At 40.6% G+C, this 14,364-nt stretch overlaps 1 protein-coding gene across 2 annotated transcripts in view; it reads left to right on the top strand.

Annotated features, from left to right (window-relative positions):
* Positions 1–14,364, top strand: part of GC (GC vitamin D binding protein) — a 164,484-nt gene that overhangs the window by 138,676 nt on the left and 11,444 nt on the right. For both annotated transcript variants that reach the window (XM_040326097.1, XM_040326104.1), the window contains one exon: positions 2,606–2,738. In XM_040326097.1, coding sequence (XP_040182031.1) covers positions 2,606–2,738 — 133 coding nt within the window. The remainder of the gene's footprint in view (positions 1–2,605; positions 2,739–14,364) is intronic.

Below are 14,364 nucleotides of genomic sequence, written 5' to 3'. Positions count from 1 at the left end.
GGGCTGGAAATCAGTACACAAGGACACAGAGCAGTCACTTGAAACTTATGCAGCAGGTACAGAAAAAGAGAAAAAAGAAAAGGGAAACATGGCTGCTGTACTGATGGCATAGCCCTGCTCAAGGACAGCCTTGTGAAACAGAGCCCATAACAAACAATTAGCAGGGCTCCATGTCCAGCCCCCCAGGGATGCTCCTGTGTCCTGCTGGATGGACTGCACTTTGCATGATACTGGTAGGTCAACAGTAAAACTGGAGTCTCATTGATAAAAAATAAAGGAGTAACTATCGTTGTGAAAAATCTGAAAATAGCAATAATAAGCAGAGCCTGCACAAGGGTAACTGGGCACCCGAGATCCCTCTCTGTGGCAGTATTGTATCTCGGTGGAGTACGGTTCCAAAGGATATAATAACCGAATGGCACAGGGGTGGCCCGTGGCAAGAAGGGAGCCAGGGGCAAAGCGTGACTTGACAGTCCATGGGGTAAAGACAACTGCACAGTACTTACGTGGGGAAGGAGGACAAGGCATGGCCCGAGCAATATCACAGGGAAGGGAACCCAGTGGGATAAACATGGCGATCAGTGCGCTGCACCTCCCGAAGCTTCTCGACGTTCAAGCCAGGTAATAGCCTCCTCAGGATCCTCAAAAAAGTTGGCTCGGTCATCTGACTCTACCTGTAGCTTGGCTGGGAATGGCATGGAGTATTTCAGGTGTTTGATCGGCAGTCTACGTTTCACCTTCATGAAGCTCTGTCTGCGGCATTGGACATCAGCAGAGAAGTCGGGGAATATAGCCACTCTTCCATTACCGTGGGGGATGTTGCCCTTCTCTCTGGCCAGGCGTACAGCTGCATCTCGGTCCTTGTAATTAAGGAACTTAGATATGAATGTACGGGGGGAAGCCTGCGGAGGAGGCCTAGCCGGCATACGGTGAGCTCTCTCGGCCGCCAAGGTGGCAGAGAGCGCCTCCCGGGCCATAGGTGGTAATAAGGAGTTGCTCCTCAAAGGCGGTCGGGTCCTTACCCTCTGCACCCTTAGGAAGACCGAGGTTGCATCTCCTCAATCTGTTTTCCATATCATCCTGTTTGCCCAATAGCTGGTTAATTTGGAGTTGCATACATTCAGAACCCGTTTGTAAGGGCGGGATGGCCCAACCGAGTCTCTGCCATTGTGACTCTGTCGCGCAGCTTCTGGAAATCCTGGCGGATTAACGAGATATCCATCCTGACCTCCTCGATCTGCATCGTTAATGATGTCCGGCATAAAGTAATGGCTTCAAGGGGTTTAGTAGTGTCTCCACTAGCCGGAGGCTGAGTCTCACACGTGGCGCCGCCATCTTCCCCCCGTCCATTCTGTGAAACTGAGCGAGTTTAGCTGCAGCTGCCTTCTGGGCTTTGGTCGGGGACATAGCGTAGCGAGACTTTCCGAACTAGTCAGAGGTGATCAGGGTGATGCGGGGTTGTAGGATAAGCTAGTTTCCAGGATTAGTGGACGAAGCACCTACTCCTGCTCCTACATTTACAGGAAGTTCTTATTTCAGCTGCTAAATGGTCAGAGCAGCAGTCAGTCAACCAGCAAGAGGCACCAACTTCAGTGGATTGGATGAAGACACAGGAACATCATTTTTCTGCAGAACTAATTGCTGTTGGTTAACCTGTTAGAAAAGCTTTTTACAGGTATAGAGCAGGAACTGGCAGGAATAACAGGTATTTATGACACTATTATTAACACCATAATGAAAACAAAACTTGCACAGCTACATTTACAAAGGGGAGCTATTCAAACAACTATGTGGATATTTGGGTTTATATACGTTCTATAACTTCCAAAGAAAATTTAGGCCTACATTGGTCTTGATGAAAATAAAAAAAAAGGCCATGTGGCCCACTGATAAAAATACAACTGCTTAGCAAAAGAGAGCATGTGCAGTTATAAAGGTCTGCAAAGATCCATACTGCAAGGGGTTTCCAAACAATACTTCAACACAGGAACTATCTTCTGTCCATGTCCACCACCAGATGCAATCAGGCTACTCACTGTACCATTAATATTGTTTTGTGTGGAGTTTTTGTTTATAGGAGATAGATAAAATGATACAATTATTTAGCATTGCAGCAATTATAGCACTAACCATGAAAGTGAATGAAAATACCACTGTGGCACAAGATAACATAACATGAAATTGCAAGCAGATTAAGGTTAGACAAACCAGAGACACGATTTAAATTCTTTAAAGCAAAATATTTTGTCAAAAAATGAATAACATTACTGATAACGAGAAAACGTAAAACTGTAATACTGGGTAGTATCAATTAAAAAACATACAATAAAGGATATTTCTGGATATCATAACTATTATCATGAGTTAATAAATTATTGTAATAATTATTTAAATGCGTATATACTTTGGTTTGCATTAGAAAACTGTTATCACACAACCATATTATTAAAATAAATATTGTTCACACTTATTTTCATTTTTTGAGCTGCTAATTACTTATAGTTTGGTTCCTTGCCATAATTAGACAGCCACCGAGTTTAAGCTTAAAGCATGGCCTGATGTACAAAACTAGTACTAATGAATGCGGATGTGTTTGTTGTCACAGGTTAATTAAAGCTCTCAGCAGGAGGGTGCCTCAACCAACATCAAAGAAAGCAGAAGAGTTAGCGGAAGAGCGAGCCAACCTGGCATCAACATGCTGTATAATAAATGCTCCCCCAGTATACTGCAAAGAGAAGGTAAGCAGTACACCATGTATTCCTAGAAACATTAGGCTTTAATTGAAACTCTACAGAACAACAGATAATAGATCCAATTTGTAGATTTAAGTAAAAAGAAATACCTCCAGGTGTCAAATGTTAAACTATAGCCTCTCTCAGTGTGTGGGAAAAATTAAAACGTTTAGAAGAATGATAAAATGGGAGAAAAAGAGGAAAATATACTCTAACACACAGTAGGTAGACACAAACCGTAGTTTACTTAGTATTCTTTAAGTGTATTGTTTACTATAGTTTACTTAGTATTCTTTAAGTGTATAGCGAAAGAAAAGAGAAATTTACATCAACTCTTCCAAAAAAATAAACAACAATAAAATCCTGACACTTCCCATGCTTTCTCCAAAACAAAAAAAAACAACATATTTTTGGTGGAGTAAGAGTCGGTTCACACTGAGGCAACACGACTTCTAGCACAACTTTGGGAGGCAACTTGGACACGACTTGAGTATGAATCATCAGGCAACTTCAAGTTGCCTTCAGGACAGTACAAGGCAACTTCAAGTCGCCTCCAGGATAGGAGGCTTTCCAGTGGCCAATAAAACAACAATCAGCTCTGTGGGAGGGAGGGGGAGAGACGAGTTTGCCTGAGAAATGTAGGTTATCTTCCTGTATTGTTGCTTCAGTTAAGACAGTGATCAGACTTCTAAGGGAACTTCCATTAAAATCAATGGGTACAAGTTGCCTACAAGTCGGATTGAAGTAGTACAGGAACCTTTTCTGAAGTCGGAGCGACTTCAGTAGTGTGTATTATAGAGGGCTCCATTCACTTCCATTGATTTTCTCAACCACACGACTTGGGACAACTTCAAGTCGGATCCCAGCTCCCCCCTGTGTGAACCGGCTCTTAGGCTTTACCTTTCTGTTTTATATACAACAGTTTTTGTAAAGAGAGGTTTGTGCTAATTTTGATCTCTTATTTATAGCTAGTGTCCTTTATTGTATTTTAACACCTCTGTGATGAATGGGTGCAGGATTCAGTTGATGCTTTTATTTTATCACCAAGGTAGTAGATCCTGTCAGTAGTATGAAAGCGTGTGGATACAAGATCACAGGCCTGGACTGGGACAAAAATAGGCATTTTAGACAGAGCAGCTCATGACATATTTATTGACCCCTTCCCCACTCTCCATCCTGAAGGAGGTTAGGGGGGTCTGGAAAGAGCAGGGAGGGGCAGAAATCACATGGGGGGGTGGAAAGCATGGAGAGGGGCATGGGAACATGTGGGGCTGGAAAGCACAGGGGGTGGAGAGCATGGGAGGCTGGAGAACACAGGGGGCAGGAGAACATGTGGGGCTGGAGAGCATGGGGGCAAAGAGCATGGGGGCCAGAGAGCATGGGGGGTTGGAGAACACAGGGGGGCTGGAGTACGGGGGTGAATAGCATGGGGGGGGCAGGCAGCACTGGGGGGTAGCAAAAAGCACTAGGATGGCAAAGAGCACTGGGGGGGCCGGAGAGAACAAGGGGTGGGCCGGAGAGCACTGGGGGACTGGAGAGCACAGGGGCAGAGAGCACCGGGAGGCTGTGGAGAGCATCTGGGCCAGAGAGCACTGCGGGCTGTGACGCGCATGGGGGCCGAACACGGGGGGGGGCACCGGGGCAGCTGAAAGAATCTGTATAGGAGGAGCAGTGGGACAGCTGCATATAGAAGAATCAATCTCTCCACTTGCCTCTGAAAGCCAGCTGGAGTTAGAGGAGGAGAAGGGGCTGTCAGAGGCTGAATGCCTGCAAAAATTAGAAGAGGAGGAAAAGTGGCTTTCATGCCGCGTACACGCGATCATATTTTGGCATGAAAAAAACGTAGTTTTTCAAAAATGTCATTTAAAATGATCGTGTGTGGGCTTCACATCATTTTTCAGGTTCTGAAAAGCGCCCAAAAAAAAAATCGAACATGCTGCATTTTTTAACGTAGTTTTAAACTATGTAGTTTTTCGGGGTTGTAAAAAATAATCGTGTGTGGGCTAAAACGACGTAAAAAAACCTGTGCATGCTCAGAAGCAAGTTATGAGACGGGAGCGCTCGTTCTGGTAAAACTACCATTCATAATGGAGTAAGCACATTCATCACGCTGTACCAGACAAAAAAGCGCGAATCGTCTTTTACTAACACGGAATCAGCTAAAGCAGCCCAAAGGCGAATGGAACTTCCCCTTTATAGTGCCGTCGTACGTGTTGTACGTCACCACGCTTTGCTAAAGCATTTTTTTAAAATTATGGTGTGTAGGCAACATCGTTTTAATGATGAAGTTGGGAAAACGTTGTTTTTTCGACATGCTGAAAAACAACGTTTTTTTTTCATGCTGAAAAATGATCGTGTGTACGCGGCATCAGAGGCTGCAGGAGGAAAATAGAGAGATTGTTTTTTTCTATATGCAGCCGCCCTGACGCTCCTCCTGTCCAGGCCCCCCCCCCCCCCCTGCAGGCCTGATGGCTGAACTGGTGGCTGGCCCCTGTACTAAAGTGAATATGAGCTTCTATCTGCATGTTAGGGAACCAGCATGCTAATATACATCTACTTTAAAGATTAACGACCCAATCACCTGGTGTAATGGGCTGTCAGCATTAGAGGAGGGAACCACATTTCCTTTCACAAAACCTGTAGAGAATGAAAACCTATTTGTATTAGATCATGTATCAGAATCTCAGTGCAATGCATGGAAGTCATTGTGGAAGACTAAATTAGGATGTTATGGATAGTTTAAGATGGTATTTAACCACTTCAGATCCACACTATAGCCGAATGACGGCTACAGCGCGGACCTGAATTGTTGGGAGGGTGTCCCTCGACATCCTCCCGTGCTCGAGCGGCCTGCGTGCCCCTTGCAGGGCGCGCGTGGCGTGCTTTGTGATCAGCGAGTCAATGAGACTCAGCTGATCACAGATCGGAGTAAAGGGTCGATCCTGACCCCTTACCACGTGATCAGTTGTTAGCCAATGACAGCTGATAATGAGATGTAATCAGAGCGGGTAATCTGCAATTTTTAAAAAAATAGCCGATCACCGACAGGTCTCAGAGGGACATCGGTCCCGATGAAGGAGAGGTGCCACCTGAATAACAGTGCTGACTACCAGTGACACCCATCAGTGTCACCTACCAGTGCTCATCAGTGTCACCTACCAGTGCCCATCAGTGTCACCTATCAGTGCCCATCAGTGCCACCTATAAGTGCCCATCAGTTCCATCAGTGCCACCCATCAGTGCCACCCATCAGTGCCGCCTTATCTGTGCCCATCAGTGCCGCATTATCTGTGCCTATCAGTGCCCACTAGTGCAGCCTATCGGTGCCCACCAGTGCCGCCTTATCAGCGCATATCAATGAAGGAGAAATATTACCCGTTTGCTAAATTTTAAAACAAACTATGAAACATGTTTTTTTTTTTTCATGTTTTTTTGTTTGTTTAGCAAAAAATAAAAACCCCAGTGGTGATTAAATACCACCAAAAGAAAGCTCTATTTGCGTGGAAAAAAATGATAAAAATTTCATTTGGGTACAGCGTTTCCAAACAAATGTTTTACCTTATTTTTATGTATTTTGTTTTTTTGCAATTTTCCTTTTTTATTTAATTTAATTTATTTGTTTATTTCAGTGTTATTTGATATGGGTTTATCAAAAAAAGCCATGCTATAAGCAGATCAGTAAATATCTGGTGATCATGTGTCTTTGCTTATTAACAAAGCCATGTGATCGGCATATCGGTAAATCAGTTCTGGCTGAACTTACTTTTTTATTTTAGCCACTGCTTTTTATTGATCTGTTCACTGAAACTTTGGGTGAGCTTACATTCTAAACAAGAACTGCATCCCTAATAACAGATACTGTACAGAAAAGTTATTTTCCCTGAACTGCTTATGCTGTATTTGCTATAACCTACATTTTAAACATTTTACATTTTACTGTTAATGATTATGGTATTTAGTGCAGCGCTGGTATTTTGTAATGCATTTGAACTAGGAAAACGGTATTATGTATTCCTTGCCAGTGCACGGCATAAACACAGAATAAGCATTTTAAAATTACCATCATTGATATTTTCTGCTTTGTGGGAATTCATTCACATTATTATTATTATTAAATTGTTTCCCAAGTACAGAAAACTTTTATCATAAAAAAATGCGTAACGCAAATGTTCCTGTTCAAATTTGAAACATCAATATTCCATGTTTGAGTTTAGCTCTAGTTCTGTTCAGAAAATATCACATCTAGGTTAGATATATTGGGCCAAATCCACAAAGATCCGGCGCAACTTATTTTTTTCCATTTAAGTTACACTGCCTTAAAATTTCTACCTAAGTGCCCGATCCACAAAGCACTTACCTAGAAATTTTGGGCTGTGTAACTTAAATTCTGCCGGCGCAAGGCGTTCCTATTGTAATGGGGGCGATTCCCATTTAAATTAGGCGCGCTTCCGCGCCGGCCGTACTGCGCATGCTCGTGACGTCATTTTCCCGACGTGCATAGCGCGAAATTACGTTACGTCGAGCTTTGTGGATTGCGACGGGTCAAAGTTGCGTCGGGAAAAAAAAACATACGGCGGGAAAAAATAATTCAAATTTAAAATAAAATTGCGTCGCTCGACAGAAAGGTCTGCTTTTACCTGGATGTACTAACTTTACACTTTGTAAAAGCAGCCCTAATTTTGCGTATGCAAACTAAAACTTACGGAGAAAAAACGAAGCTGAAAAGCTTTGTGGATCTCCATAAGTGCTAATTTGCATACCCGAGGCGGCATTTCGACACGAAATGCCCCCAGCGGCGGATGCGGTACTGCATCGTAAGATCCGGCAGTGTAATTCAATTACACATGCCGGATCTTCTGCCTAACTATGGAAAACTGATTCTGTGGATCAGTTCCATAGTTAGGAACAGGGATACGACGGCGTAACAGCAGTTACGCCGTCGTATCCCTTTTGTGGATTTGGCCCATTATTTGTAAAGATGTTAGCAAATTTTTTGCAGTTCCTTACCTGCTTCTGTTCTTCAGATATAAACCTTGGCATCTTCTTAAAAATGATCGATAAGTAAGAGGGTTCGCTTTTACATGAACAGTCACAGTGTTATAATGGGATGGGAAAAACTGCAGCCCCAACATATATTACAGTATATTACTAAAAGTATTGGGACAACTGCCTTTACATGCCATGTAACTTTAATGGCATCCCAGTCTTAGTCCGTAGGGTTCAATGTTGAGTTGGCCCACCCTTTGCAGCTATAACAGCTTCAACTCTTCTGGGACGGCTGTCCACAAGGTTTAGGAGTGTGTCTATGGGAATGTTTGACCATTCTTCCAAAAGTGCATTTGTGAGGTCAGGCACTGATGTGGACGTGAGGGCCTGGCTCACAGTCTCCGCTCGAATTCATCCCACAGGTGTTCTATCTGGTTGAGGTCAGGATTCTGTGAAGGCCAGTCAAGTTCCTCCACCCCAAACTCGCTCACCAATGTCTTTATTGACCTTGATTTGTGCACTGGTCCAAATCATTTGGTGGAGAGGTATTATGGTGTGGGGTTGGGCTTGGCCCCTTAGTTCCAGTGAAGGGAACTCTTAAGGTGTCAGCATACCAAGACTTTGTGGACAATTTCATGCTCCCAATTTTGTGGGAAAAGTTTGGGGTGGCCCCTTTCTGTTCCAACATGACTGTGCACCAGTGCACAAACAAGATCCATAACTCCAAAAATTGAGTTTTTTTATTTTTTATTAAAGTGTATTTTTTTCCCCACAAAAATTGCATTTGAAAGTCTGCTGAACAAATACCCTGTGACATAAAAAATTGCAACAATCACCATTTTATTCCCTAGGGTCTCTGCTAAAAAAGATATATAATTTTTGGGTGTTATAAGTAATTTTTCTAGCAAAAACAAATACAGATTTAAACATTTGAGAAAAGGCTTGGTCTTTATGTAAGAAACAAGCAAATTAAAACCCAAATGTATCTAACACTTTTGAAAGGTTCAAGCCACATAAAATCTGACCTATGCATCTACTGGCAGGATTAACTTGTAATACAACTATGTTATAGAGGAGAGAGAAAAAAATTGCCGTGTTAATGATAATAGACTTCATCATAAATCAACTTTCCTCTTAAAGTATGTTTTATGATTTATAACAAATTGCCAACAAAAACATCTGGAGACACAATAACCTAGGGAACATCCACAAGATACAAAGCAAAATAAGATGAACATTTTAACATCATTAGCTTTCCATCTGTCATATTGAAAATAATCTCTGAGGGGAAACTCATTCTAACTTTACATGGTTCTAGAGAGCTATGGATCATTATATGTCAATTAATGACAGTTAATCATTTTCTTTTACCTCTTAGCTTAAGGCTGGAAGATTGTATTTGCAAGATTTCTTTTTTAGCAAAATTGCTCAATTATGTGTATTATTTTTAAAGAGTAAATGTGCTTGAGTTCAATTCTGTAAACACTTCCAAAAATCCACAAAACAGCCAACAGCAAAACAGCAAACTTTAATTACACTGAAGAACCCTAAGGCCTCGTACAGACGAGCAGACATGTCCGATGAAAACGGTCGGCGGACCGCTTTCATCGGACATGTCTGCTGGGAGGTTTTGGTCTGATGTGTGTACACACCATCAGACCAAAATCCCTGCGGACAGAGAATGCGGTGACGTAGACGACACCGACGTTCTCTGACACGGAAGGTCAATGCTTCCACGCATGCGTTGAATCAATTTGACGCATGCGCGGGATTTCGGGCCGCTGGTTATACGTCATAACCAGCGGACGTGTCCGATGAGTCATACTAACCATCGGGTACCTTTCCAGAAGCACCTTGTTCACATGTTTATGAGGAAACGGATTTCTTGTCCATGGCCTGGGGGATGTGAGGCTCTGTAGGGGGACTTAGCAGAATTTGGAAGCCCCTATTAAATTAGTTAAAGTCCCACAATGCAAATCTATCATCGATCTAGCAGCTAAATGTAAACAAATGAGCACAGAGCTGGCTGACATTGTTGACTCTAGATCATCATTAAGCTAGTATTTTTCCCCCGAAAAATCTTGGTAATCCAAAAAACACATAGTCGAGATAATTATTGGCACAAAAGAATCTCAGAAGCAGCTCAAAAACAAATGAAAAGTATATCAGAAGCTACCCAAATGTAAGCCATTATCCCCAAAACTTATGTACAATAATTTAAAATGTGATCAAATTCATGTAAAGTAAATATAACAAATATGGTAAAATGTTTTGAAATCTGGAACCCAATAAACCATTGAAATGGCTTATCTTTTAAATAATATTCTCTAAGCAGTCATTCATCAATATATATAAACAATGCTTAAAAATCCAAAGAAATTTAAGCACTAGCAGCACTAGGTAATGGATAACTCAGTCCACATATTGGTAAATCATCATAACAATCTTGAATTCTTTATAACAGCACTGACACACTGCTGATAATTCAAAGGAAAGGATATTTAGTCCCATCAGCACATCTCATGGGTCTTCTCACCCTGTGGATTTTGAATTCACCAAAAATCGAAAGGGAATGTGCCTTCTGAATACTACAGTAGTAGTTGTAAGTGAACCTCCTTCCGTCAGCGGATCCACAGCCGGACTACTCCTTAAGAATATGATGCTCCTGTCCGGCAACGCTCTCACTGGGAGTGGCAGCCTCCACAATATTAGTGAACATATGGGGAAAGCAATCTCATAACGTGATACTGTTTGATAAGCTTTATTCTCAAATGACCCCAAAAAAAGTTGCATTTACAAAGTGTAAAATTCATATAAGCATGTAGACAATAGCACATCAGATCGAGTGTGTCACTCTCACCGCTCCTAGCTGTTGTCAGCCACAGTGATGCCCAGGTAGAGCTTCACACTCGTGAGTCTGAATAGGTGGCCATGTGGACACACCCTAACACGTTTTGTCATTGACTTAGTCAGAGGGCATGGCCACACAGCACAGCTCACACTATTTATGAGCTGTCAACAGAGCGTTAACCCTGTATCTGCTCAGATGCACTGATCAAGATTAGACGTAACATGACCCTGCCAGTCAAGCAACAGGTGACAAAATGTAGCAAGAACTTTATAGATCATTATTCCATTGATGGCATGTTGTTGAACAGCTGCTATTTACGTAACGTTCACAATATATATTAATCGCTGAGCAGTAGATCTATAATGCATCATCCAATGTTATATATTCAACTGAGTCTATACATTGTCCAATTAAAATTATAATATAAAATAACTTTATATTGGTGTAGCTCTTTTTAAAACCACTCAATTGTGCTCTGCTAAAAAATGTCATCCTGATATATATAAATAATACATGTAACTAAAAACATTCCATTACATATAAAACATCCATTATTACATATAATAAAACATTTTTACATTACAGTGCAGCTATGCAAACAGCTCCCCAAATCTATGTCAAATAAATGAAAAATCAAAAAATGTTGACACATTTAAATAAATTAGAATGAAATAAAACATCTTTATAGTGCTAATAAAAAGATGAATGAAATCCCCATTCTTAATATATTCCTGTATGCAAATAGATAAAAAAAAAGGACGTAATTAATAGATATCTCTGCATGACTCAAAGCCCAACAAAGTCTGCATAGGAGTGTAGATATAAAATGTGTATAAATGAAACTCATTAATAGTCAATTTAAATCTAATTTGACATTTGTACCTTTAGGCCTAAGCGTGTTGGTCAGAAAAATCCATTTGGTTTCACATTTGGATAACTCTATTACCCTATTAGATCCATACCACACCGGCTGATGTTTGTTTATACTTTAAACCTGAAGGATCCCTATTATGTTTTTGTCTGAAGTGTAAGGACACACTGTGGTCCTTGAAACCAATGCTAATGTTATGGATATGTTCTGATACCCTCTTACCTAATGTCCTCTTAGTGCAGTCTATATACATTAACCTGCAAGGGCACTGCAGGGCATACACTACATATGTGGAATTACAAGAGATAAAGTCTTTGATGTCAAACTCCCTTTTGTTAGCAGTTGAAGTTAACTTAGTGAGTCCTCTAATATGGGTGTCTACTTGTTGATATGCTCTACACTTGCTGCAAGAATAGAATCCAGACATGTGGCAAAACATTTGTGCCAAAACATGGTGGCTCCTGAATTTTTTTTGACTACCTTATCCCCAAAGAAAGGAGCCTCTCTGTAAATTAATATTTTATCCATATTCAATACCCTCCAATACTTCTTAAAATGGCCTCTACCTCTCTATACTGTGTGTGGAAATTGCTTATGAATCCCCATTCATGTTTGCTATGCACAACTCTGTCTCTTCCTCTTAAACATATTTCTTGAGAAGTCTGACCAACTTCATCTATCACCATCTATTACTTTGTAACCTTTTTTTACAAAGCATTCTTTTATGATCTGTGTCTGGGAAGTATAATCTGTATCCAAAGTGCAATTTCTCCTTACTCTCATGAATTGTCCTTTTGGGATGGTGTCCATTGTGTATAGATAAATAGCTATTCCTATCCGTTGGTTTAAAGAATACTTTAGTGGTTATAACATTACTTTATAACATTATAGTGACATCCAAATAGTTAACACGATCCTTACTCCAGTGACAATCCAATTGAATATTATTATTGTTCATATTTAATCCTTCATTAAATTCTCTTAATGGTGTTTCAGATCCAACCCAAATAAAGAGTAAGTCATCAATATATCTTTTGTAGAAGAGGAGATCACTCCTTCTCCTACCAAAGATAAACCTATCCTCCCATTCGCTCATAAACAGATTAGCGAGACTTAGCGCAAATTAGGCGCCCATTGCTACACCTCTCTTCTGTGTATAGAATTTACCACCATACCAAAAAAATTATGGGATAAACAAAAATCTAACGCCAGCCCCAATAACTTCTTCTGTTCATAAGGCAAGTCCTCTCTTTGACTTAATGCCCAATTAAAGTGGTTGTAAACCCACAAAAAAACTGCAAGACAAAAGCATAATGAGCTAGTATACATAGCATACTAGCTCATTATGAAATACTCACCTTAGATCGAAGCCCCCGCAGCGGTCCCAGTACACAGCTTCAGCCATCGCTCCCAGAGTCACTTCTGTGATTGGCCGGAGCCGCGATGACGTCACTCCCTCACATCCGCGCGGGAGCCGCCGGTAACGGCACACTAGCTGAAGCAACGGCATGAACGTGCAATTGCTTCAGTGCGCATGTGCCAATGACATCAAATGATACAGGATTTATCTCCTAAACCGTTCAGGTTTAGGAGATATCCGGGTAGTTACATCATGTAATCCCTTTAACAGCTAACAGCATCATCGTGTTGAATTATAGTATACGATGATGCTACATCAGCTGCAACTAAAAACACATCTGATTGTTTAGAGAGTTATCCAAATGTGAAACCAAATGGATTTTTCTGACCAACACGCTTAGGTCTAAAGGTATGAATGTCAAATTAGATATAAATTGTTTCAGCAGTGACTGTTAATGAGTCACATTTATACACATTTTATATATACACTCCTATACACAATTTGAGTCATGCAGAGATATATATTAATTTCACCACTTTTTATCTATTTGCATACAGGAATATATTAAGAATGGGGAGCCATTGTGTGAATTTAGCTCACCATTCATCTTTTTATTAGAACTATAAAGACATGTTTTATTTAATTCTAATTTATTTAAATGTGTCAACATTTTTTGAATTTTCGTTTATTTGACTTAGATTTGCAGAGCTATTTGAATAGCAGCTCTGTAATGTTAATGTTTTCTATTTTTATCATTTTACATATCCATGTGTATCTCCAATTGTATCATTATATGTAATAATGGATGTTTTATATGTAATGGAATGTTTTTAGTTGCATGTATTATTTATATATAACATGATGATATTTTTTAGCAGAGCGAAATTGAGTGATTTTGAAAAGAACTACAATAAATAAAGTTATTTTATACTATAATTTTAATTGGACAATGTATTGACTCTGTTGAAGACATAACATTGGATGATGCATTATAGATCTACTGCTCAGTAGTGAACGTTAATATGTGAAAAGCAGCCATTCAACAACATGCCTTTAATGGAATAATAATCTATAGAGTTCTTGCTACATTGTGTCACATGTTGCTTGCTTGACTGATGGGGTCCTGTTACGTCTAATACTGATTAGTGCAACTGAGCAGATAAAGGGGTTTATTTACTAAAGGAAAATCCACTTTGCAGCCGTCGTAGATCTGTGGGGGACGTACAAGGAAAAAAAAAACAGCATTTTTGCTTGTACATGATTGGATGATAAAATCAGCAGAGCTTCCCCTCATTTCAGATCTTCAACTCAGATTTACAGTGACTGCACTTCCAAGTGCACTTGTAGTGCAGAGTGGATTTGCCTTTAGTAAATTAACCTTACAGTGTTAACGATCTGTTGACAGCTCATAAATAGTGTGAGCCGTGCTGTGTGGCCACGCCTTCTGACAAAGCCAATAATGAAATGCGTTAGCGGTGTCCACATGACCACCTATTCAGACTCACGATTGTGGAGCTCTACTATGACTGACAACAGCTAGGAACAATGAGAGTTATACGCTCGA

Source organism: Rana temporaria, chromosome 1 (assembly GCF_905171775.1).
Source record: "Rana temporaria chromosome 1, aRanTem1.1, whole genome shotgun sequence".
Lineage (NCBI taxonomy): Eukaryota > Metazoa > Chordata > Amphibia > Anura > Ranidae > Rana > Rana temporaria.
This window is presented reverse-complemented; position numbering and strand designations above follow the sequence as displayed.